Source organism: Musa acuminata, chromosome BXJ2-3, assembly GCF_036884655.1.
Source record: "Musa acuminata AAA Group cultivar baxijiao chromosome BXJ2-3, Cavendish_Baxijiao_AAA, whole genome shotgun sequence".
Classification (NCBI taxonomy): domain Eukaryota; kingdom Viridiplantae; phylum Streptophyta; class Magnoliopsida; order Zingiberales; family Musaceae; genus Musa; species Musa acuminata.
In genome coordinates this window covers 5,976,099-6,002,547 of record NC_088340.1, presented here as the reverse complement: position 1 = coordinate 6,002,547, position 26,449 = coordinate 5,976,099, and the positions used below count along the sequence as shown (strand labels likewise).

Genomic DNA, 26,449 nt, shown 5'->3' with positions numbered 1-26,449 from the left:
TATGAAAACAGTCCCAAGAACTTGACTTCTGAATCCTATGTATGAATGATAGCTCAACTGGTAAGTTTTTCATCTCAATAAAAAAGAAGTTAAAAAATCGTATTCACTTTAAATTCCGTTCTATTATCAGCCCTAAAAGCATACTGCTTATAGTAACAAATTTCAGCTTAACTCTCTTCAAAAGGAATAAATAATTGACATGCATAATGATATTTTTGCTGAAGGGCGTACCTCTTGAGGAATTGGAAATACTAAGAGTAATATTTGGGATCTTCCCTACTTATCGTGACAGGTAGATGATCAAAATGACATTTATATGTTTGTTGGCACTTATTAGTAAGGATTTCTCTATATTCTTGGGCCTCGTCTTTTTTCTTTGAAGTGCACTCATGATAATTTTAATCATCTGTCTATTCTAATTGATTATGTGGTTTTGACATCATAATATGAGATTATGAGGAACTTGAGTTTCTATGTTATTTCCCCCATCACTCCAAATCAGAATATTCCCATGACCTTGGGCTTTTTGCTGTATCTTAATCTCCCAAAGCAAATTAGTGAATATGTTGGATCCTTACAATCATCACAGTATGTACTATGTATATATTTTCTTTTTCATCACGTTCACCAGGTTTTTCTGTTCTAGTTAGAACTTCGTGATTATAGTCCCTTGGCAGCTCTTTTATTGTCTGCTTCAGTTTAATCTTGGGTTATTCAAGAGGATTTCTAATGTACTTCAGCCTCCTTGAACAAATTATGAATCCTAGAGTACTTTTAGAACTTAGAAGTGTAATCAGCTAATTATGCTGCTATCTGTCTTAGAAGCAAAATTTCTTCTAATGTTCAAAAGACATTCCTTGTGAATGCTTGGACTAAGCAATTTTCTTATGTTGTCAAGGAGATGATGCCCCAAAAGTAAGCAAGTACACTAGGAATACTTCATCTGCTATCTGTCATTATGATTGTTGATTTGTTGTTATGATTATTACTTTATTAGTATTGCTGACTTGCTACTATGTTATCATGTACTATGGCTATCTGTAAATTTTATATATCTAGCTAAATTAAGTGCATTTTACCAAGGAATATCATTTTCTTTTTATGGTTTCTTGTTACCTTTTTTGTCTCATTATTCTTAATTGATGCTACCTTGAAACCACTCACAGAAGCAATTATTATTTTTCTGATCAATCAGAGTATTGAAGGATGCTGAATAATAAAACTTGCCTTCTCATTCATCACTTTTCTCCACAATAACAATGTACAGTATGTCTGTTACCAGAGCATTGTGTGGATAGCAGAGGAAGGAGGTCAATGTATTTGTTCTATGAATGATTTTCCCTTTTTTCTCTCTTTAATCTTTTGAAATGCTCAGATTAATGCTAATTAACTTAGCAATGACAAAGTGGAATTGCGAAGATGTTGTGTGCAATCTAAAGTTGAGTAGAAAGTCACTTCTAATTCCTAGAAGGTTTATTGAAGAATGATCCCTTGTGCACACACATGCGGATGCGTGCGTGCTGTTACATAAGAAACGCTGATTAAGCCCATCCATTTTATTTCGTCACTGAAATGAAATTAACCAAGGTACATGGGGCCTCTCAAAAGTGGAAGCACAGAGGGAAATGTAGTTAAAAAGGGGATAGGAAATTACAAGGAACAGAGCAGGTAACTTTACAAAAGCCGTCAGTCTTTTCAGAATCTTTCCCTTGAGATAGCCAAAGTTTCCAAGATGTTTGAAGGAGACCTAGCTCTCAAGGAATTTTCTTTCATCAGCCCTCCTTCCATATTTTCCAATAGATGGCACAAAAGTGACAGTCCCATCCAATTTGAGAAACCCTTTTTTTTATCTTGGTAAATTTTTAATCTCACAAGCTTGATTGTTGTGTTAAGAATGGTGCCTTGTGCTGGAATGCAAAAGGATTGGAGTGTATATCTTGGCCATTACTCTTGGATGAAATGTTCAATTAATCAAACACTAATGCCTGTTCCTTTAGCATGAGTACCTTTAGAGAAGTATCTGTACCATTTATATTTGGTATGAATCTCATGCAGGCAATCAGTACCTTCTATAATACAAAAGCCCTTTAGAAAGTTGTCCTCTCTCCAACCCCACACATTGAGATTCATCACTGATAAGCTAGTTGTGCAACTGCAAATGTAATGATTCTACTTCCTAATTACAGTTACTACAAGTTACAACACAAGTAGAAATTTAAGCTTTAGCAGAAAAATTATGGTTTTATTCATCAAGGCTAAAAGGTGACTGATTAACTTGCGATTTGGACATTCCTCTGGGGTTTCTTTGTTTTTTATATTAACCCGATGGATTACATATTATCTTAAGCTCCAATTTCTCTGGAGCTTTTTGTGTTCTTAGATTAATCTAATTTTTTAAGGGGGAGACATAAATTATTCAGGTCCAACAAGGTGCCTGTATTCCAGTACTAAGGGTCTCGTGAGACCTTTTCTAGGTTTGATACCCAAAGAGTAGAAAGAATGTGAATAATATCTACGTGATAAAATGCAACCATCACTGTCAGATTAGCTGTCATCCATTAATCTTGTTCAAGATAGCCATATCACGCTAATTTTTTTTATGCTGATGGTAATAAAGCCTTGGACTCTATATTTGATTACAGTTGCTTCATATTGAGATGGGGCCTAAAAGGGTGCTTTGACTGGTTTTGCAGAAGATGAATAGTTTGCCTTTTTGCTCAGTATTAATGTACTTTATTTGTATCTTGTCAGTTCCTATCCCTAGACAACCCTCAAGTGTTGAACATAAACTTGACCTGTTACAGAATATTAATGATCTAAAACCTCGAATCTCTGTCAACTAATCAAGGAACTCAATTTCAGGTACTGGATTCATACCAGTTCAGGCCAGGACTGGTATGGGTCCAATACGTGCCAACTTAACAATGGACCGATATGGATCCAATACGTGCCAACATATCGACACACAATGTGCTGGCATGTAATGGCAGTATGAAATTTGGCTGAAAACTTAAAAATCTATTTTAGTGTTACTTCTTAACTTTTCATGACAAATATGAACAATATTGATAACACTAAAATGATTTTAGTCTAGATTATATAAATACCAAATCAAAACATATATTGGACATGGATAAAAAGTAGTATAAAAGAAAATTGAACCTTTGCAGCCAGAAACGATCCTCATGTTGTGTGATCCGTATCTTGAGTAGCATGAGTGAGATACTGCTCCTTGAGCTATGCTCAAGTCCATGAGACTGACTGCCTTGGCCACCATTGTCGATGGACATACTGTAGTTGATATTGCTACTACATCCACGAACTTCACAGAGCATGAATTATGATGGAGTCCTGGCTGAAACTATTTCTTACCAATTGCATCCAACAGATCAATTGACTGTGAAGCTCAACCCTTTCCCTTGTTGTGATAGTTGAATGTATCACTATGTCCTGTCTTGGCCTTTGGAAGACTGACTATCCGAAATCTGGCTGTTAAGACTCGAGCCTGATGGGCTAACTAGCCTATCAACTTCGTTTGGTCTAATCCACTGACCAAATTGCTTAAGCTGAAGTTGATAGTAGTACACTCATCAGACCCTTATAAGTCAATCTTAATTCTGTCCACTTTCGATGTGAGACTAATCAAGGGTGTTACAATCATCCCCACTCAAAGGCTTGACGTCCTCGTCAAGCCCCAACATAACCCAGATCAAACCCTAGCATAGTGCATGTGAGGCGTAGCCCAGTGGTGGCTCCACGCCATGACGAGTCCTCTGACTCCGTCTACGGGTAGCCCTTTCCTACTCGAGCCCCCTCACCATGCCCAAATGCTAGGTCGGCTCTGATACCAAATGTTAAGACTCGAGCCTGATGGGCTAACTAGCCTATCAACTTCGTTTGGTCTAATCCACTGACCAAATTACTTAAGCTGAAGTTGATAGTAATACACTCATCAGACCCTTATAAGTCAATCTTAATTCTGCCCACTTTCGATGTGGGACTAATCAGGGGTGTTACACTGGCCACATCCTAATATTGGATGCATCTCTTTCTCATATTGATCCGTACCTTGTGACCCTATTGTTCCTCTTCCTTTCGTATTGCCGCGGTACTTAAACGAGAGGGGTGTGGGAGGTCTCTTGCCTCATCAGTAGAGTCATTTAAGTTCTCTGCTATGTGAACCCAATCGAGCATTGGATCCAAATCATCACTAGAGTATCGGGAGTCAAAATGAATCGATCTGGCTTGGGTCTTTATTTTCTTTTCTATCTCAATACAACGCATCCATGGATGCATGTTGTATTGGAGATACACTAACTTCTCCAATCCTCTGTACTCCAAGCATCTGTATGAAAGCCAGTTATGGATCTAGCTAGATTGCAAAGATCTAGCCTCTATCCTTGTAACTAGCCTAGATTATCCTAGATCTATGCAACTAATAATCTTGGTCTTCAGTTCTTATAAATGCTCCATCATCCATATTGCATAGTACCCAATGCTTGAGGATTATTCAAGAAGTAATTTTGATGTTATTGAAGTTTGAACTTTCTAGTGGCTTTACTGATATAGGATGTTAACTATTGCAGCTTATTATATGAAAAAGATAAAGCCAAATCTTGTTAGCTATGAAACTGGATTTGAGCCCGGCATAGCAAAATTAGCACTCCATATTCCAGAATCTGAATGTATGTATGTATGTATAAATTTGGTTTTATGAGGTAAACATAGGCAGACCCTATTTGAAAATACAATTGCATTGTTGCATTTTCTTTTCCGGAGACGATCAATGCATGTTCTTTGATCAAGTTCCTACATATGATGATTTTTAGGACAATATCTAAAACTAGATCTACCATCGTATATGCCTATATGGTATGATAGATGATGTATATTATGTATATTAGTTTCCTTTTAACAAATTGGTAACTAAGCCTTTGAACATTTTATCTATTGAGATGCAAAATGGTCTATCATATAGTCTGTGACTACGAATTTCTTAACCTTTTTCAAATTGAAGTATGCCAATTTTCTCTAACATCTATCTCCTTCGTGGTTACAGCCCTCTGCCTGCAGCTTTTGATCGCATCTTACAGGTTTTTTATTTTGCTTGTGGTTCTATCTAGTAAGGAAATTTCTTAATTAGATTAATCCATGTTCACCAGTAGTTCTGTGCAGGTTGGTGATGCCAGTGGTATTCAATCACCAGTATCTTTTGGTGGTTTTGGGAGTATGACTAGACACCTAAACCGGTTGTCAACTGGTATGAATGGCTAGAAACACACAAGCTGTGCATCTTAGAAACTTTCAATTTGGATTTTTTTTTCTGTATCAGCTATATACAATTAGGGAATAGAGTTTGTGCTCAAGTACTATATCCCGTTATGCATGATTTTGTCAGTTCTTATTGGAGCTTAAATTAATAGTCATAATAAAAGAATTACTATCAGATTTTATTTTTCTGTTTTTAGCTTCGTAATATTATATGCTGTACTGCTCTTGTTTGCTGTATCGTATAATAGAAAAGACCACAATCTGAAATTCTTCCCCCTTTTTTTTTTGGAGATTAGGTATATATGAAGCAGTAAAGGGAAACTTTATTGATGCATATAGTTTGAGCTTGATAAACCCTTACATGGTTAGTATTATCCTTCATTTTATATGTCAATTTCATATTCTTGGACCTGGCCTTCACTAAAAAGCATTGCAGCCCAACTTAAGTGCATCATGGTTATTTCAACGAGCAATGTCAGCAAGGGTGCATACTGAGGTTTCATCAACTTTTATTAACGAACTTTTATATTTCAATTTCCAAGCTATGCAGGTAAACTAATATTTCTTGAATATATATATATATATATATATCCAAAAAGAGAAATGAATTCTTCATATTATTTTATATTTCAATATTTTTAATGATGTCTCAATCGTATTTCATCAGAAGCTTGGGAATACTGTGATTAGGCCTTTCCTACAGGTTAGTGCAGTATGTTTTAATTGTTATATTCTTTATTTTGCTATCTTAAACCAAGATAAATGAACAGAAGACTGATATAATTGGTATATTTTACTTCTGTAGGATGTGATACAATTTGAACCCCTTGTAAGGACCTTGGTTTCTGTGATGATAAACCAACCTCAGATCTTGCCATCAATATTTAAGCAGGTGAATTTCATTTCGCTTATGTCAAGATTGTGTCGTCTCATTTACTCATTTTGCTGCCTTGTTGTGAAGTGGAATATTGTCTATCAGGGTGAATTTCTTTCTGATAGAATATCATATCTCCATGTGAATGACAGGTCCATGGATATTACATGACAAAGTATTCTACCTACTGATAACAAATAATTAGGGGAGGCAGATCTCAATATTAGTGTTGGTGATTTTCAAGGATCATCATGTTTGTCTACACTATGACATAGGCAATGTTTTGAATTGCAAAATCATGACAGAGGAAGCCAGTATTTAACCTAGATTACACAGTTGAAGATTGTGCTACTAATGATTCCATTAAGCATTAACTGTTAATAAAGAGAAATTGTAAGCTTTCTGTGCACTCTAAAAAGGATACCAACTAGAAACCAAGCTAAGGATGCAAGCCACAATGAGTTGAATCTTTTGTATTGGATAATTCAATGAATCATGGCTGCACTGTAAATGACAAACATACTACTGCAGGTGGTGTTAGTGTTTTGTTTCTTCATTAACATTCTTCTTAGTTTCTAAGTTCTAACAACCAATAAAAATTGAATTAAATGATGAAAGTATGACCTATATCTACAATAGATCTTTATGGATCTATGCTGGGTATATGCGGATCTAGGATAGATCTACATGAATCTATATTAATATATGAAAATCTAGTGTAGATCTACATGGTTCTAAGTCTAGTTGCATGAATCTAAGCTAATGTACATATTTGTAGGTTGGATCCATGTGTATCTAGATCAAACCCATGCAAAATCTTACCACAGTTTATGCTATTAGAGGTTGGATTTTCGTAGATCTCCATACTTTCTATATCACCTTGTATCATTACTCAACTGATTGAATTTAATATTTTTCGTTTCAAGACATGTCAATCTTATCACTTGTACCATCTTTTATAAATTTTATTGCTCCATGTAATTTTTATTTTAGGAGTTGAAGAATTTGGTTTGCACACCACTCTCCCTTACTACATCTCGCAAACATCATACTGTGTTACATGGTTCGTCTTATCAATCCGTACCGGTGTACCGACCAGCTATGGTATGGTATGTACCGAGTTATATCGAATCATACCAAGCATACCGACATATAGCACATGAGGGTGTACCAATGTACCACCCGTACTGGTCCTCTATCGGACCAGTGCATATCACCCATACCAAGCGGTACGTCGTAGTTTGACGAACCTTGCTTGGTTATCAAATAGGGGAGAGTACTTCATCATTTAGGAGATTAACTACTTCCAAAACATTTAAGGCATTAAAAAGACAACAATCAAACTTGATAACATGGAAATTCTTTCATAGCTTTTCCCTTATGTTTTATCTAGTGGAATTGAATTTCAATTCCGTAAAGTTGTTATTCTTGATCTGACCTTTTGATCTGGACACTCAGATATTATCCGTTGGCTGATATTTCTTATAGGAGGCCTTGATATAATCTGTATGCATTGAGTACTGAGCTAGAGGGCAGTAATTTGGATTTTAATACTGTAAATGTTAATGCCATAATTTCTACAATATCATTCTACTTAGGCTAGATATTCATCATGTGGTAAATCACTTCTGATTTTTTTTTTCGATTTGCTTCTTAGTTATTTTATATTTCATTTCCAATTGAAGTTTCATCAAGAATCAGACTAATTGTATTTTGTTCCATAGAAGTTATTCTCCAGAAGTTTTTTATAGAATAATATTATTTTACAGGTGGCAGTTGTGTGAAGTTGATCGTTTGTGAGTAGAGATGAGTTTCAGCTGCTAGTTTTGCAAATCGCTTGAAATATGCTATTGTTTTTGTAGCTTCTCTAGTGTTAATGGTGTCAAATAGAGTCGAGCTTTTACAACTACTTTGATTTGGACAAGCCAGCTGTTGGACGTGAATTTCAATAACTAACTACCTGAACCTTGTAGGGGTAAATACATTAGTTTCAAAAAGAGGTGATTCAACAGAGCTATTCAGGGATTAGGTTTATGGGAGAATCCAATTGTCCAACTGCTATCATAGCTGGAACTTGGGAATTGATTGGGAAATTTCGATCATAAAACGTTGGTAGATCTAAAAGAAGTGCTGTTATAGAGCTACACAAAGGAGCTAACTAGTGACCTTGTGACTTGAGAGTTGATTAACTAATCTTCTTGTGGATCAGCATCAGCATCATGACTTTTGTGTATGTTCTCAATTTCAGTGATCAAAATGATGGGAATGCTGGAAATTGTATGTGCAAGTTTCACAATATGCTATCTCGCTGGCTAGCTATTACTGTTGTCTTGGTTGGGTTCTTTATAATTGTCTATACTGTATTAGGAAATAGCTAATCTAGTTCTGGTAATGCTTTTTTGACTCATGTTTTTTCTGCAGGTCGGATTACATGTGATACTTGACTGGTCCGTCCATTTTGTTATGCTCGGCTACTACACATTTCTTTCAAGCTACATCGATCCTGCTGTAAGGTAGAGTCCGTTATGGTCTAAATTCATAACAGTTTAGTGCCAGCTACCAGTTTTGTTCTTTACCACATTAACACCTTCCTAAATTCAACTTCCTGATATCTTGATACATTTTCTACAAGGCCATGGATTAATTACCTTCCTGAAAGGAAGAAATACGAATGGACTCGACATCTAGAAGCGTGGAAATATGGATCTGGTTTAGACTACAAACAGGTGGAGTAAATGGCTCCCTAATTTTTCTTTCTTGTGATTATAGTGGTCAATTTCTTGCCCATTGTTTAAGATGTGTCTCAACTGATATATTGCGCGGTGTCACAACCCATCTGTTTCATATATCAGTGAGTCTTGGCATCTCACATTGATAAGAATCAAGAGGATTGGGCTCATCTGTTGAGGTCAACAACAAATCTCGTGTTAAGGCTTTATCTCAACCATTTGGATGATTTGGTGGACTTGCACACAATTTCGTTCTCTGCCTGCTTTCCTCAGCACCCAACAACATTACGAAGCTATTGAGTCTTGAGTAGTCAGCACCAGAAACAAGCTTTCAAGCTTAAGCAGAAGCTATCTGGCCTTTTGGTTTCAGTAAAATTATTGACCCGTAGCAAGTAGCTATTTTTTTGGATAAAAAAAAAGAATGGACAAGTCGAAGTGTGCAAGAGAAAACAATTTGATTGATATACCTAATGAGCAGCAATTTGATTGCTTTGACCATTTTGATCGTTTTAACCATATAGTAAAAAGACTATGTAGCAATTTATGATTGCTAATGATATGGTTAATTAGGTTGGCTTCTATGTTTGAAAGATTTGCAATTTTAGGTACTCCTAATTAGGTTGATTTGTATGGTTGTAAGCAAAATTTATAATTTCATGTACCAATGTTTACTGGTTAGGCTTCGGATAAGTAGAGTACTGATCCGATATATTGAGTGCCGATACATGCTGAATTTAAAAATAAAAATAAAAATATTGAGAAAATTTTACTAGATATATGGTTTTTATCATAATACCCACTTGTGCCAAATTGTATCAATCTTGTGTTGGATATTTACTATAGGGCTAATTACATATTATCCCCTTACAATTGGATCTCTTTAGCATATTGATTTTTATTAAAAATTTTGTATTAGAATCCTTATAATTATGAAAGTGAAATATCTAGTTCCATTTATCCTTACATCGTCGGTTTTATCGACGGAAGCACGAAAACAATAGACAAAAAGATAATTTCAACATTTTAGTTATTTTTTTTGTGGTGGCGGACGATAGCGCTATTGGGGTCACGGGTGATTATTGTAGATGAGGAGGGTGTAGATGAGGAGGGAGAAGCGATGAGAGTTGAAGTGACAATGCAAATACTGACAGTTTGCATCTACGTTAAACTCGCTTTGCATCTACACGTCGGTCGACGCAGTTGTTGAGCGACGCCAACGCAGATGTAGAGCGTCAACACCTGCATCGTCGTCTCACCTCTCACCGTCGCTCTCCCTTTGCATCCACAACAATCACTCGCGACCTCTAGTAGCGCTATCATCCATCACTATCGAAACGTAACAGAAATATCAAAATTATCTTTTTTGTTTATCGTTTTCATGCTTTAATTTTTTTAAATCTAAATATCAGAATGCTAAAGAGGTATAACTATAAGAGAGCTAATATGTAATTAGCTCTTTATCGGATAATATTAGGTCTCGTATCACCCGTATCATTAGTTTAGTCTAATGAGTTGGCAGGTCACATGTCTGATCAATAAATATCATTCCTACTGAATCGTGCTGAACGGAATTACAAAATGTCATATGTATAGATTTGTTTATAACAAACTGACCATTTCGTCCATGTACAGCCTGCTCGATTAGCACGAACTGTTGACTTCCAGCTCAAGACTGCTAAGTCTTGACCGGCATGTAAATAAAAAACATGGCCAAATCTCTCGGTAGCGTCTGGTTAGCTTCTATACCCAAATAACTATGACCAACTAATCCTAGTCCACTTAGTTAATGACCTCGTTAGATTAAGATAATAAGTAGATCTCAAGTTGAGATGGTTAGGAGCATCTTCCGAAGTCAACGAGCCCTTTGATCATAGAAAAATGGTAGAACAGAATTACGACGAACAAGTTTTTCGTAAATGTGTCCACTCTACAGCACTTCAATAAGTGTATAAACCTCTCAGGGAGGTCTCCCTTCCCCACAGGATAACAACCCATTAGACGTATTCGTCTTCATCTTTCTTGGTTCTATTTGCAGTAGCTCCCACTAAAAATGTTCTCCAATCTCCGAATGAGAGTCGCCAGCAGAAGCCTCGTCAAAGCTTCCCATCCTTCCGTCGTAACTAATCATGTCCTCCCAGTTTCCAATCTCGATCTTTTTCCCAACGACTTCCAAGTCACATTATGTTCCATCTATCCAAGACATACGACGGGGGACTTCGCTTCCGTTGCTGACGCTCTCCGCACATGCCTCCCTGCGTTCCTCGATCACTACCACCCGTTCACTGGCCGGATCGTGACGAACCCGGAGACGGGCTTGCCTGAGGTCCACTGCAATAACGAAGGAGCGGAGCTTGTCGTGGCATATTCCGACGTCCCATTGGCTCACGTCGACTTCCACGACACCGACGGCTCGCTGAACCAAATAGTGCTCCCCTTTGCTCACGATGTCCCTCTGTCCGTGCAGGCTGTGGAATTTGCCTGCGGTGGCTTCTCCATCTCGTGGGGCACCAACCACCTCCTCGTCGATGGCTACAGCATTTGCATGCTCGCCACGCATTTGTGTGAGCTCGTCCGGACCGGCAAGCTCTCTGTTTCCCCCAACCATGACCGCTCCTTGTTCCTTCCCCGTGTGCCACGTACCTACAGCCCTGCGTTGGCCCGCTCGTTCGTGCCATACACCTCGGACAACCTGTTCAACGTGCTCAACTGCGAGGGCAACGTCAGGCGCTTGTACTACATCGAAGCGGGCAACATCGACCGCCTGCGCGAGTCATCAAGCAAGGCGGGCCGCAGGGCAACCCGCATGGAGGCGGTGTCCGCGTACATATGGAAACTATTCGCCGGAATTGTGGAAGACGCGGGCGACACCTGCTGCCGCATGGCATGGCTCGTCGAGGGGCGAAGCAGGCTCAAGGAGATAAGTGACATGCAAAACTACATCGGGAACACAGCGACTTTCGCCACGAAGGAGGCGAGCACCGAGGAGTTGGGGAGCGGCAGTCTTTCGCAAATCGCTCGGGTGGTGTCGGCGTCGATACGTGAGGTGGCGAAGAAGGAGCATTTCCAAGAAATGGTGGATTGGATGGAAGAGCACAAGAGGGAAGGGAGATGGGTGGAGAGGGTAAGTGTCGGGCTTGGGAGCCCTGCGGTGGTGTTGACTTCGTTCCACAACTTTGGGGTGGACTTGGACTTCGGGTTGGGGCGACCGGTGCTGGTGATGCCCGTCGTACCGAAGGGAAGGCTCTGTAGCGCTTTTCTTCAGGTTGTAGGGAGTCCCAAGGGCGACGGCTCATGGAACGTGAGCGCGCTCATGTGGCCGAAGCTGGCTAAAGCGCTCGAGTTGGATGGTCTCTTCAAGCCCATCACTTCTCGGTATCTTGGTTTGGTCACACCCACGGCTCCTCGTCCTGTCAGCAAACTCTAAGATTAGACCATCTCATGTCCAATAAACTTGAAAATAAAGATGGCTTTTTTCTTTCGTTTCCTTATGTTGCCAAAATTTTGATTCCATACAGATTAGATCAATGTTGAAATTGTCTCTCGTACCTGTGACGGAGGTAATGTTTTGATGAGTAGAGATTGGGAACAGAGAGAAAGAAGAGTACCTGATGGCTGGAAGTGATGGAGGCAGGAGAGTGCTAAGCCTGAGGACAGAACGTAAAAAAATTATACTAATGTGTTGCTGTTAAAAGGACTATCGGAAGTAAGAGATTCAATAGATACTGCAAACGAGTTTGACTAATCCTTATCTTTTCGATACTTGTAGAATCCGCAATTATAGGCACATGTAACGAGTACTCGGGGACTGGATATTATTACATCTTTCAGCGTACGATTACACAAACAGATGCAACACTCTTCAAAGTTTGACGAGTCACTCTGAAGTTAGAAACATACCAGCCACCTATGTTTTGAAGGACTAATCTTCTACAAATGTTTAACAAGATGGTGGTCAGAATCTGACTGAGTAGGATACAGTTTAAATCCAAGCAACAATGCTAGAGGCATCAAGAACACTGATATTATTGATTATAATGATTAAAATTTAAATGCAAAATATGGGCATATGCATAAACAAACCTTCAGTTTGTCTTTCCATTGACGAGGTTAATATTGGGCAACATCTATCTAAGCCTGTGCTCCAAGTTCCAGAAGCAAGGTGTGATTGACGTCATTAGATCCTGGACCAATAAACTGAATGGGGCCTGCAAAGAAGTTTAATACAAAAAAGGACGCTTGTTCAATAAGTTACACTCTATGACAGTAGACTTGGCAAAAAATGAAGACATGATACCAGGGCTGATGTATCTGTTCTTGAGAGCCCATACATCTCTCATGGATGCAAACTTTTGAAATGGTGCACCTAGGTAATAATTGTAATGGCATTAGAAATCAAATACATCCAAAAAGAGATTTGACTGCAGATACATAGGACAATGATAGAGTAATCTAATCTCATGATCTGTGAGAGAGCTACCTTCAAGCTCCACCATTGCCTTCTTGATCACTGGCTTGAACTTACCTGGAGGCAATTTGTGTCTTATCAGAAAAAAATCATACAGCTGCAAGTTAATGCTAGGATAATGTTCAGGAAGAAGTGTTTCAGTATCACCTGTTCTAGGTCATATAGCTCAACAACTAGAGAGTTAATTAATTGTCCAGGAATTGTTATAGTTTTGTAATTTTATTACTTGATCATTTGTTGTATACTGCAAGGGTAAAGCTATTTAACCTCTCTTATTTTTGCCGTTAACTAAGTTTTCAGCATATAAATGATTGGCAGTGACCATAAACAGTTCAAGCAAATGAACAATTATAATTTGCACTCTGCAAATGATGATCGATGATATTTATTACTTATCAGCAGCATTAGGTAGACTGTCAGCCAAAGATTGTCAATCGTCAATAGGCCACAAGTTGTCAACAGATGAGCATCCATTGTAATCGATAGATCATGACCATTCCAGATGATCCTTCAACCATCAGGGAGACCATTGGCTGATAGTTGCAATTGCAAAGGCAACCAATGATAGACTATTGTAACTCAACCATAACACTTGGTAAACTGCCAGCAAGCAGCAAATAATCTTTGGACCCTTTAGCTGTTGGTCTTTATCAGTCCTGATCACTGTGGTTGATTTTGATTGGTGAATGTTGGGTCACCAGCAAGAACAGGAAGGCTAGTGGTGTGACTGATAGGTCATTGACCACCATGTAATTTGCAGATCAAGTGCAATCAGACTATTAGCCAATGGTAACTGATTAATACTGATAAACAGTTAACTGGCAACTGCAACTTGACAACAGGTATAGCCGACAACAGCATGCATAACACAAGATACTTTCAGCCTTCCATTATAAATGGAAATCTTGAAACCGTTAGGTCCATTTGTCTTGATCACAACCCAATTCATTTAAGGTGACCTGTCAGGTTTCACATGTTGTGACATTCAGAAAAAGTTTGAAACCATAGGTCAAGTTGGGTCTTGATAAAGCACATGTTTCCTTAATACTAAGGTTTAACGTGACTTGACCCTGATTTTTCTCTGAAAAGTAAAGCATGGCATCGCTTAACCATCAGTCCCCACCTTACTCGACCAACTAGCTATATAACCACACTCTAAGTCGAAAGAATTTCCACCAACCAGCAGGTTGGACGGTGTGTGCGCCATCCTACCCCATAGAATTCCACCCAACAAAAATCATCAAACTGAAAAATGAGCAAAAGAAAATTAATTTGTTCACTGTGGGAGAAAGTGGTTTTCAAGATGATTTTGGAAGAATAAAAAAACATGAAGCAACCCATTTTCAAAAATTTCAGCTTCTTGCTGTCCACCTTGACTACTAGAAATAAAAAACAAGAGTAAAGATAAAGTACAATGGAAATAAAAGACAGAAAAAAGGCAGCAAAAGTAGGGACTGTAGAAGCAAAGCAATCTTACATAATTAAAAAGCAATGATACTTTTGGCAGATCATTTGAGCAATCGACATCATCTCATCAGAGAATAAAAGAAATAGTATCATCAACTTTCATTTTTAGCTGTTTTGTGGAACTCTTTCCTTAAGCCTTGGAAAATGGAAAAAAGAAGTGGAACAATTCGAATTAGAAACAATAGCCAAAAATCATTTAATTCTCTCAATCTATCTCTCTCTCTCCCCACCCTTTTTATCTTTCTTTTATTTTCCCTTGTTTCCTTTTTTTTCATTTTCTCCCTTGAACTTTCTGCAAAGCACTTAAAACATTGACACCTGATATAGTTTGAATGTAATAAGACAAAGTATGAAGGCTCACTCATGTGAGCATATTATTCACATCAATAAGGAGAAAAAGACTTCCTTAAAGATCTAAAGTAAGATAAAGATACTAAATTATCAACAAATTTGTATTTAAAAAAATGCATCTTTTCACTAATGAGATAAAATTGACAGGAAGGCATGCAAACATTTAAGTTAGAACCATGAACACAAATTTTCGAGGCCATAGATTTCAGAATCAGCACGACTGTATTTGAGTTATGAATTACAATCTAATCAATAAAATTATGCAGTAGAGAAGTATGGCCAAAGAGAACACAAGTTTAAAGTAAATCACTTTTAGAGCTATTATCTAACAGAACATTATGCATAACATAAACAAATAACTTGAGTGAAATGGTGCTTTCTCGTTTTTGGAGATCATTACAATAACTCCAATTAAAGAAGAAATGTTGCAAGATCAATGTTTTTGAATAAGGGCAATCAGATTATCAGATTCTAGCATAACAGAGATGATAACATTGAGACAGATGGTTGTTAATTTTAAACTTAGATTATGGAAACAAACTAAAAATATGAAAGCTTTAGTTTTAAGTAAAACTAAAAAGGAACATACAACACAGTTTTTGAAATTCTAAGAAAAGAAATGACAACATTGCTCAGATGGATACAGAAAAAGTTCTCACGAGTCATGAGTAAGTTCAGATATCTTTAATCTATCATTCAACGAGGAGGGTGATGAAAATATTATTTCATATAGTAAAATCTTGGTGATTAATGTGGAGAGAGGCATTGGGGATTTTCTGTGATCATCAAGGGTTTTGTGCAACATTGCACACCTCGAAATAGGATAAATTGAATATAATTGTATAAGATGGTATGACATCTTCAAATGAAACTTATATATGCTAGGACCAAATGGTATGAGTCAATTAAATTTAGCGATACGAGGAAAGGTGGAACGAGATCTAATAAGTCTACCAAAAACAACAAAAAGAGTTTCAAATGATCTTAGTTTAATTAGAGCTGCTTTTTTTTTTGTTTTTGCAAGTGGTAAGTGATGAAGGCAGGATTTAATCCCAAGACTTTGCTATTCTTACCAACTAAGCTGGTTAACTCCTTCAAAAAAAATAATTTAGGATGAGGATTGAACTAGAGATTTGCATTATATAAAACTCAATGGTAGGAAAAGAACATTGTAGCAGACCCCAAAATGGTTAGGACAATACCACTAGTTGTTATTCTTGTTGTAGACATGCCCAAATGACAACCATAGAAAACAGAAAAGGTGTGTAAGGAAAGGCTTTCCTATTGTCTTAGATTGAGAAAAAAGACAACATTGCGACTGAATAAAGATTATAGAGTCAAGCTGGGTTGAGGCGAAGTTTCTTGTTTTGAATTTTGGAATATGCACAAAAGAATCATGCAAACAAATCAACCAAAGCTCCAACCGCTACCATATCTCACTAGAGACTCAGAGATAGATATTTCTTAAACTAAGTACCTCATTAAGGTATAAAATGTAAGACAAAAGTGCTTAATAAACAAAAGGCTTATACTCAAACTTTAAATTTCTGAACTTGGAAAATGGAAACCTAGATGGGCAGAATAGAGACCATGAATTCACAATGAGAAAGAATCAAAGAGAGATAGCATACCATGTCTCCTCTCAACATCCATCAATGAAGTCAATGCAGTCCCTCCAACAGTCCATTCATTAACAGGAGCACTCAAGTTACCAACCTAGAAGAAGCAGCCAGAAAAGCAATTAGCTATCAAGAAACCTAGAAAATGGACACTTGTATTATTTCTTGATTAACAAAAGAACATGTAGATTTTGTTCAGTAGAATAGAATGAGCTAATGGATAGTTGATAACTCATTGTATCTCATACTAGGACATGCACCAAGCAAACTCCATGGCAATCCAATCAGTAACCAACTTCATGCAACTATTATTGGGCAAAAGTAGTTGAGCTTGTTGGGCAGTTGAGGTAAAAGGAAGGCCAAAGGCCAAAGGTGAGTGGTCATTCAATTAACACGAACATGGCATGTGAATTAGCAAAGTGACATTAGTACAGAAACACTAAGAAATAAGTGTGATACAGAATACTGTAAAGGTTAGTGTCAAGATAATTAATCAATCAACAAATTTTTTTGGCATTGGCTGGCTCTTGATGTAGAGTGAAACCAGATACAACTCAGTTAGGTAGGAGTCCAGTAAGTTAGATTGAGCATGGGTTTAGTCATCATGAGTTTTATCAGCCTCAAAATACAACCTTTCTAAAGCAGGCTATAAATTACAATCCACAGAGCTGATAATCAATTTGAGTTATCAGGTTCTTTATTTAAGTTGGTAGGATTAAGGGCTCAATCCTACTAATAGGATACTAGTTCAATTCTATACTAAAATGCAGGGTTTGCCAAACCGGGTACTGGACCCAACTCTGAGATTCATCAGGCCAGTACATACCAGTCAGTACCAATGTACCAACACATGGAACACCGGTGGTAAGTACTGGTGTTTCGAAGAGGAAGAAAAAGGGAGAAGAGGAAGGGACGGTGGAGGAAGGAGGAAGAAAGAGGAAAGAAGAGGCACCAACGGAGAAGGAAGAGGAGAAAGACTTACCTGAGATGTGCAATGTGCAGTGAGGTCACAAGTGCACCCCGGTCTGGTAGCCGCCTACGTGAGAAGCATCAATCGCAACATTGGCGATGCTCATGAGCCCTGCAGAGGCGAAGGTGACACTCACGAGCCATGATGCTCGTGTGAAAAGTGGGAATTAGGGTTTCCCACTTGTCTTATGTGGCAGATCAGACCGGGGTGGGTCCGTGTACCGGTTGGCACTCGGACCGGTACATGCCACCCGTTTCGTACCAGTCCGGGCAAAACAGCAATCCTTGCTAAAATGTGTGTTCTTGTACACAATATATAGAGATTGTGGCAATATATTATATACTGTACGTATATGACATGTAAAGACATTATTCAGTTTCCTGAGTGAATATTTATCTAGCATTTCATGATGGAACTATTATAAGAAAAGAAAAACTATTTGAAATAAAAGAGTGAAGTGATGAAGGTAACTGAGGATATGAGGCCAGTCTTTCCAGAACACAAGAGAGCTCCTGCAGCATAACCCAATGCATAGCAATAGGTGGCATCAAAATTAGTAGGCAAGCCACATCTACCCTCATATCTGTAAATGTAAATGCAAATGCAAATCCTTAAGATAAACCAGACAGCAGTACAAAGAACTAAATATCTGGCACTAAAATTAATTTAAAACGTGACTAACAGAGCCTTGAAATGTGTGCATAAAAATTTGCAAACTAGTGGTGTGAGGGTAATCAATTTATCAATCAACAAAAAGGGCAGCCCAACACAATGCTTTCAACAATGCAAGGTCTGAAAAGGATCAAATGAATTCTCTTACATGCAAAGAGGCTATTTTCCCAACCATCAATAACCAGGTTGCAACAAGAGCAATCATATCATAACCCGAGGCGCAAGTTATCAATCAACAAGAGCCGACATTTGGTGTCATCCCTAGAACAATCACTTAAGTCAGACCAATTAAATAATTGATAAGGTATCCTTACCCAAAAAAGTGGGATTGTCCTTTAAAGTGTCCAGCATATTTACCCTCTAACTTCCTCTTCTCCAACTCAGTTTCAGCCATGGAGATGAGCATTTTCTCAGTTTCAATTTTTGAAACCTGACCAGGTAACAGAAAAAGGCTATGAACAAATGGACAAGCTAGCACTCTTTTCCGCAGCAAAGATCAACAAAGAACTTCCAAATGAACAATAAGTACTTCCTATTACCTGTACATTTCCATGTGGATCTCTTTCTAGCAACAATTGCTCTTTGATTGCCTGAGGAAGGAATTCAAAAAGATGCTGAGACTGATGTTGGAGTTTCTTTTTCCACAACCCATCTTCATCAACTACATCATGAGCTAGAATTTCATTTAGTTCTGCAATAAGTTGTTGAACCTAAAAAAGAGGCCATATCAATAATAATACAAGATGATCTGCAAACAAAAAAATGAAGAACAAGGATTTCTTAAGAAATTCAATTAAATGATTTTTGAAAACATAACAAAATTAAATATAGATACCTCAGGAATAAAGTCAATTAATCCTTCTGGAATAAGTATGACACCATAATTGTAGCCAAGTTCTGCACGCTTGCAGATTACATCGGTGATGTAGTCTGTGACATTTTTTAGCGTTTGCTTCTTGGCAGCAACCTAAATAATGGAGCAATAGAAACTAGAAGAAATATTTGATATGGTGTTGAATAATTTATGGCCAGGGATTTACAAAATGTATGGTGCAAAATACAATTCAATTGATCTATATGCACCTAAGCTCATCAAGCATGAGCACAAGATTTCTACAGAAAGTCTTGCTAGAAAACATTAGAAGTTCCTACTGCAGACCATATGAAAAGTGTATAATATGAGATCAATGATTTAAGATACTCAACAGCAAAGTAGATTTAGTTTAAGGCTTAGATCATTAATACAGAGGAATAGTAAGGCAGATATAGAACACTAGATGAAACAATTTCTATCCCCTAATGTATCATCAACCTTCTAGTTCTATAAAAGTCGAAGGTGTGCTTATATTTCTTCTTGTATTTGCTACAGTGTGTTATGGACTGTTGACTTCACTCCTCGCAAGAGTAAACTACTATTATGTGTATCCACAAGGGCAGACATCAGATTTCACTCACTGTTAAACAACCTATATTTTGCTTAAGATTTCTGCAAAGTTTCCTTTTCAGAGTCACTGATTACACACATAAGCAACAAAATCTACATAAAAAATTCCCTGCTTCATAAAGACATGCCTATTAGTTTGCTTCAATTTTGTTTAACAGTTTGCTATTTTCTTCAAGTCTAAAACAACCCTCAAAAACGTCATGATGGACTAATTTCAATCTAAGTCCTGAAAGTGCATTATAATAATCCATAAATAGTGAACTATTTAAGGTTAACAATGTGTTTTCCAACCCACACAGGATGCCGATGAACCCTATTTGATCTTACATCAGAAAAAATATCATACAACAAGTTAAGAATTGCTTAATTCAGATAATGATAAACCGTGTAGCAAGAAGATCTACAAATGAGTTACCTTATAATTAATAAATATTGCCTAAAGCTGTCTAAGGAAAATCAATAATATAAGTTATTGATTGTCAAGTAGGTCCTGAACATGAAAATCTAAAATTTAACAAGGAAAGCACCTCTTCACCAATGAAAGCAATATTTGGGTGTGTTTGTAGAGCACATTCCAGCGTAATGTGAGAAGCAGCACGCCCCATTAACCTTACAACTGCATAAGCAAGTTGTTTTGAAAAGAAATGAGGAACCAACAGAAATTTAAGATTAGCAACACAGTATAAATAATTTCTGCAAAATGTTATACTCTTTGATCTTTATAGTAACTAAGAGGCTAAGAGCTAGGTCCATGCAGTGTTATATACCAGGATGCCTACTGACTTAGTGGGTAAACCATACAAAGCAGAATGTTAAGAAATGAAAACAAACAAATCATCTAAATAATACCAACCTAAAAGGTCTGAAAGCTAATTTTGAGAGCAAACAATTTGAAATTAGTTTGGCATCATAAGTAATGGAAAGGATTGAATAACTTCTATATGGCCATTTCAAACTAGACCAAGACATGCATTATCATGCCGGGTTTGTGTAAGAACAATTATGAAAAAATGCTTCCTGTGCTCCACAAACATATAGGGAAAATGGGCAAAATTTTCATAACTTTTCCAGGGATACAATTGGTGGGTTTGCTGGAAGTAAATTTGACCTTATCAAAACACATTACAAGCACAAGTATTTGATCTGTTTATGACAGATGGTGCAAAAATTATTCTCAAGAAATAACCAATTTAGCCTGTTGTGCTAGCAATTAGCGGCATACAAGCAATAACCACCAGATGTCTCCACAAAATTTACATTCCACCATCGGTATATTACAGAGAATGCATCAAATACTTTAGATAAAATACTAATGCAACAACAAAAGAGCACATCTCAGAATATAATCGGCTTACAGTGATAATATTTTCCAGTTGACCTTGCATCTGTCATGACATTTCCTATCATTTCAGAATATATCTGCAATATAAGAAAGAATCTCTTAGAAAATTTGCAATGTTACCATGTCTGAAATGAAAAAGAGGACTTATAGTTGTAGGGTTGGTAAGGATGGCTGCACTTTCATATTTGCTCCCAGAAATATGATTATTTGATACTTGCATGGCATCACAAGAGTGCTTTTAAGAGCATGTCAAGCAAGTGAAACATGTTCATATCTTTGTTGTGCATATTCTCATTAACATATTTCACAATAAACAGTAAAGTTTGCATAATGATGATAAATAGAAACGGTCATATGATAAAAGTACAATGTCATCAGCAGCAAAACTTAAAGTTTGGATGTGTAAATTAATAGTCAATTGACAAAATGATATAAAATGCTCCAAGTATCTTCTAGACCCAGGAGTACGCCTTTGAATTACATGGAATTAAAGCACTTAATGGCACTAATAACATAATTGCATACCATGAGATAAGTATTTTTACTAGGTCTGGAAGATTAACATAGAAGATATTTATTTATTATGACAATTAATCAAAAATATATAGAAGAAAGGCTTGCATGTGGCTTTTCTTGATCAAGAAAAATTCTATAAGAGTTTCAATAAATTAATCATGGTGGACTTCAGGAAAGAAATGTATAAGTTATATTAATGTGATAAAAAGATATGTACTCGTAGAGTTGTCACTAGTTTTATTACTCGGTGGAGAATGAACAAGGTACTCTATAATTGCAAATGCAGATCAAGAATCTATTTTGGGTCTTTGTTTTTTCATTTAGGTCACTTAATAATTTACTAGCTATATTCAAGGCAAATTTCCATGGTGTATATTATTTGTTAATAATATTGTTTGCTTGATAAGAACTTGGTTGGAACTAATTGTGAAACTGGGAGATAGAGAATAAACAACCAACGGTCTTAGGATAAGATTAAAACTGAATATATCAAATATAACCTTAAACAATGACATAAAATAATTTAAAGAATAATTAAGATAAATGGATAAGGAGTTCTTAGGTGTAACATAGTATTGGATATTTGGATATACCAAACCTATTATTCAATAGCAATGAAAAATCAACCAAGACATTGTTGACAACACTAAAGCAGGATAACTAAAGTGAAGTGGGACATATGACATTTATTTGATCATCATATGCTCAAATTAAAAGATAATTTTCATAAGATGATATGGACCAAGCCAAAGGAGGTCATCATTGATAATGATCAGTGACATGCCATGAGGCAGAGGAAATACTATGGAAACTTTACCAGAAACAATAAAAAAAAGATTGACTTATGTATAAATTATTGATATTGCCCTAAACTGAGGTGAATGGCGGGAAAAGGTCCATGTAGCTGATCTCAAATAGTTAGAACATTATGGCTTCCTGCTGTATCGTTTATGACACAAGCCAATGATGGAAAACAGATAAAATAATTAAAATTTTCAGATGCAATGTTAGTGAAAACATAGTGAAGGATGGATGTTGGGGATCATTCAAAAAAATATAGTGAAGGATTATATGTCACCAATATATCAAAGTTTCCATACAAAATGAATCAAGATTGGTTGAAAAAAAATGCAATAATGATAATATAGTGAAGGATAAACACTAAGGAGCTAATGGATGTTGCAGATTATTCACAAAAATATAGTGAAGGATATGTCAACAATATGTCAAAGTTTTCCTTACAAAATGAATAAAGATTGGCTGAAAAAAAAATGCAATAATGAGCATCAAGAACCTCTACATCATGAAGCCTAGAAAACTTTGCAATAGTATTTATCCTAAAAATCCTGTCAATATGAACAGGAAGCTATAAGCCTACAACAAATTGCTAAGAGTTATTTCTTCATAACATAAACATTAAAAATGCACTTATTCACAATAAACACTAACAAGTGCATTTCCAAAGTTATGCTGACATGTTTAATGCAAAATTTCAATATTGCTTCCCTTAAAAACTTGAATTAACACAGCACAAGAAAGAAACGGAAGGTACAAAAAAGGCATCATTTGACCTTGCAGGCTGTATCAAATCCAAAACTTGCTGGAACCTCCTTGCATTTCAAATCTCCATCGATTGTTTTTGGGCATCCAATAACCCAAGTTTTCATATTCTTTTGCCTAAACATCCAATATTGTAAGAAGTGAATAAATTAAAGAGTGACACTAATCATCAACATCGTCAAAATGATTGAAGTACTATGGTTCCTGAATTTGTTCCAAAGTTCTACCTAAAATATTCAGCAAGGAGGCATGCATTCGTGTTGGAGTCATCACCACCAATAACAACAAGTCCATCCAAATCAAGTTTCATGGCTGTCTCCTCAGCTTGCTTAAACTGATTCATAAGACCATGAAATGTAATGTCAGGCATAGTGACAACATTGGGAAGCTGTCATCATAATAGGCACACATAATAAAGTAGTAAAAGAACTTGACAAACTATTTTTTACACAAATAATTTGCAAAAAGATAAGAGAACCACCTGTTCTGGGGTTTCAATTTTGTCCCTTCCGCTGCAGATCATATCAAATCCACCCTATTCAAATAAAACACAAGACTATTAAGTATTAACTCTTGGATCATATTCGTATAAATTGAAGAACAGAGTTTTTATTTATAAGTTACATCTATCATCCATGAAGATTACTGTGCCATGCATAAGGGCAATTAGGGTTCTAGTCCTAACTATGTGCTTGGCCACCAAGAATGCAAGGATATCATATTCTCCATGCCAAAATATGGCATATGGTCTACATGTTCATTAAGCCAATTACGACAAACACCATGGTGCAAAGAAAATACTCTGCATGTATGGTAAATGATACTAGATTATATCAATAAAATAATATAATACTTTTGTATATTTAGGATATTCATTCACTTCCCAAAGGGGAGAGGAATTACTAGAATTAAACCCATCAAATTGCTTCTCTGATTTGGTCCACCAAATACTACTCAAACTTTGAACCGAGGATTAGAATCTTAATCAGATGTGATCAGATGCCACTAGACTATGTGATATTCTGAATTTTTGCGCAGAATCAATGAAATAAGCAATTAAAAAAAAACATCAACACCAATCTTTGGTTGCATCAACAGATTCCGGTCAGTACATGTTGCTTGACCAATATTTGAAACCTTGCTTGAAACTATTTACAAAGTAATATAAGAGAATAATAACATTTGAACATAAAACAGACATTTAGTAATTAAATTATGTTTCAAAAACCATATTCTTCAAATATTTCCAAACTAAACCATTTTTAAGCAACCAACCCAAATCAAATCGCTAATATTATTTGATTTGGTGGCTTTAGCCAGAGAGTTTTAACCGGTACCTTTATTGGCTGGATCAAGTTACATGATACAATGAAATAAATCAACCTTAAATATTCACAAGTAACAGTTTAGTTCAATGTTCCAAAAATCTCTTAGGGTAAGTATATGAAAAAAAATCTAAGAAAGCACATTTTAGAAGTATTCTTTTGTGAAACTACTTTTAAGTTTTACCCATATGACTTGTTTAGTACTCCTTAGCAAAAGTAGTATAAAGAAATAAGAAGCAAATGTCCCCATGCCAATAAGTTTAATTCAGGTCCATAAGCCAGATGCAAGAAATCCTAGATTTTAAAAAAGGAAATTTATGGACTTGTACTTTTCCAAGAGGTTTGTCTAAAAGTAAGTTATCAAACAACATTTTTTGCTAAAATAACTTAATTAACTATTAAATCTGCAGAAGTCCTCAACAAGATTCCCCTGTCAGTTGCTTCAAAGTTCTAAAGTCAGACCAGTAATGATGCTTCACCAAAACCATATCCTTAATACTCTTTTCTCTTGCTTTGTGAAAGTGCATTATAATTGATTAGCTGCTCTTTACCTCTTGCATGGAATAATTGTTTTGCTATGTATGACAGTAACCCTATTATTAGAGAAAAAAATCTTCCAAAATGTTTGATACATAACAAGAATAAATATATTGGTCGCAAACTTCAATTGTTAATTATTCCTTTCCTGCTCCGCTTATAGAGCTGTCAATTTAATTATTTACTACTAATATCCCTTCTTGCTACTCAAAATCTCAACCACCAGGTGGCTGAATAACCTAATATTCAATGTTAAAATCCAAAATCCCTATTCAATGAATATAATTTGACAGTACAAAACAACATTGGATTAAAAAAAAGATACCTGGTTTCTGTAGGGATAGATGAAATCTGGAGTCAGCTCAACATACTTGCACTTCATAATCCCAGCAGGACCTCCCTTGAAACCATACAGGATGCTTCCGTTTGTCCGCTCCTGCAAATAATCTACCACATTGCAAAACAAATAAACAAGCGCTAAATCGAGGGTTTAAACATAACTAAAAGTGAGAATGAGATAATGGCTCACCAAATATCCCAGAGATGACATTGTGTCCACCTGGAGCCTGACCACCAGACAACACGACCCCAATCCTCAGACCTCCGGCCAAATCTGATGGATCTGAGCCAGTCGGCACCAGGTTTGCCGATGGCTGGCCGAACAGATTAGGAAACAGCTTCGCGATCTCATCTACAAATGTAAGCCACAAATACCGTCACGAGCATAAACAAGAAACTTCTATCCCAAATCCTAAATCTCTTTTTATCTGTCAACGAGATCTGTCGGGAGCGCGACCTGGGTTTCCGGCGGCGGAGCTCGGGGGGCCATCCACCAGCTTGAAGGGGCCCTTGAGGACAGAGGGGAGAGGGAGGGGGTGGTTGAGACGGCTGGTCTGCACCTCACTGTAGACGGAGGCGAGGCGTGGGGGGGCCGGGCCCTTGGCGCCATCGTTGGCGAGGACGGAGTTCGCAGTCGCCATGGATGGCGGAGATCGGACCGACCAGAGGAGGGAGATGAGGGATAAGAGCGAGTGAGCACCGCACCGAGTATACTGAGATCCCTCGCTTTTATGATAAGGATTTGGTTAGCAAGAAGAAACCGTCGTTGGAGGCTCCGCCGGTCCGGTCAGGGAGCAGTAAAATGGACGAGGAACCCGTGGCGGTTCGGATGATTGGATCTCTGAGCAAGTGGTGACTGCATCAATCGGCGTGCGTTTTAACGGATAAATTCTTTTTTTTTTTGAAAAAAAAATCAGTGGACACATTTTTAGTAGTGTGACAATTTTAATGGATAAATTCTTATAAAA

General features: G+C 36.9%; 3 protein-coding genes across 6 annotated transcripts in view; 2 read left to right on the top strand and 1 right to left on the bottom strand.

The window, feature by feature from the left end:
* LOC103977631 (uncharacterized) overlaps positions 1-9,455 on the top strand; it is a 28,757-nt gene extending 19,302 nt beyond the window's left edge. For 2 of the 3 annotated variants that reach the window (XM_018822754.2, XM_018822753.2), the window contains exons 10-19: positions 225-292; positions 5,060-5,093; positions 5,176-5,260; positions 5,568-5,635; positions 5,708-5,821; positions 5,939-5,974; positions 6,077-6,163; positions 8,567-8,658; positions 8,778-8,871; positions 8,998-9,455. In XM_018822754.2, the coding sequence (XP_018678299.2) occupies positions 225-292; positions 5,060-5,093; positions 5,176-5,260; positions 5,568-5,635; positions 5,708-5,821; positions 5,939-5,974; positions 6,077-6,163; positions 8,567-8,658; positions 8,778-8,871; positions 8,998-9,000 (681 nt within the window). In that variant the 3' untranslated portion in view covers positions 9,001-9,455. Of the gene's footprint in view, positions 1-224; positions 293-5,059; positions 5,094-5,175; positions 5,261-5,567; positions 5,636-5,707; positions 5,822-5,938; positions 5,975-6,076; positions 6,164-8,566; positions 8,659-8,777; positions 8,881-8,997 lie in introns of those variants that run through there. The other variant, XM_009393201.3, reaches the window with a different exon arrangement.
* A 1,360-nt stretch (positions 9,456-10,815) lies between these two features.
* On the top strand, positions 10,816-12,358 carry LOC103977630 (coniferyl alcohol acyltransferase). The gene has a single exon (XM_009393200.3). The coding sequence runs from the start codon at positions 10,925-10,927 to the stop codon at positions 12,296-12,298; it is 1,374 nt and encodes a 457-aa protein (XP_009391475.2). The 5' UTR covers positions 10,816-10,924; the 3' UTR covers positions 12,299-12,358.
* Positions 12,359-12,574: 216 nt separating this feature from the next.
* On the bottom strand, positions 12,575-26,344 carry LOC135607087 (pyrophosphate--fructose 6-phosphate 1-phosphotransferase subunit beta-like). 2 transcript variants are annotated; one of them, XR_010485073.1, is made up of 18 exons: positions 25,939-26,344; positions 25,672-25,833; positions 25,468-25,589; positions 23,762-23,815; positions 23,508-23,614; positions 23,292-23,397; positions 21,218-21,281; positions 20,390-20,478; positions 19,254-19,385; positions 18,958-19,128; positions 18,733-18,848; positions 18,218-18,329; positions 16,789-16,873; positions 13,352-13,396; positions 13,169-13,237; positions 12,955-13,079; positions 12,772-12,801; positions 12,575-12,679 (listed from the first exon to the last, which is right to left on the bottom strand). XR_010485073.1 is itself a non-coding variant. In XM_065098597.1 (17 exons), exons 1-16 carry the CDS (start codon positions 26,120-26,122, stop codon positions 13,003-13,005), a joined length of 1,695 nt encoding a protein of 564 aa, XP_064954669.1. In that variant the 5' UTR covers positions 26,123-26,344; the 3' UTR covers positions 12,663-12,801; positions 12,955-13,002. The 2 variants fall into 2 exon arrangements, 1 of the variants encoding a protein (XP_064954669.1); XM_065098597.1 differs by having other exon boundaries at positions 12,663-12,801.
* Positions 26,345-26,449: the final 105 nt, after the last annotated feature.

Excerpts from the sequence above, each read along its gene's own strand:
- LOC103977630 (XM_009393200.3), top strand. The coding sequence starts at position 10,925 with ATGTTCTCCAATCTCCGAATGAGAGTCGCCAGCAGAAGCCTCGTCAAA.
- LOC135607087 (XM_065098597.1), bottom strand. The coding sequence starts at position 26,122 with ATGGCGACTGCGAACTCCGTCCTCGCCAACGATGGCGCCAAGGGCCCG. Across the intron at positions 18,849-18,957 it reads ATCCACATGGAAATGTACAG|GTTTCAAAAATTGAAACTGA; the intron begins GTAATAGGAAGT and ends TTACCTGGTCAG. Across the intron at positions 18,330-18,732 it reads GGACAATCCCACTTTTTTGG|ATATGAGGGTAGATGTGGCT; the intron begins GTAAGGATACCT and ends TTACATTTACAG.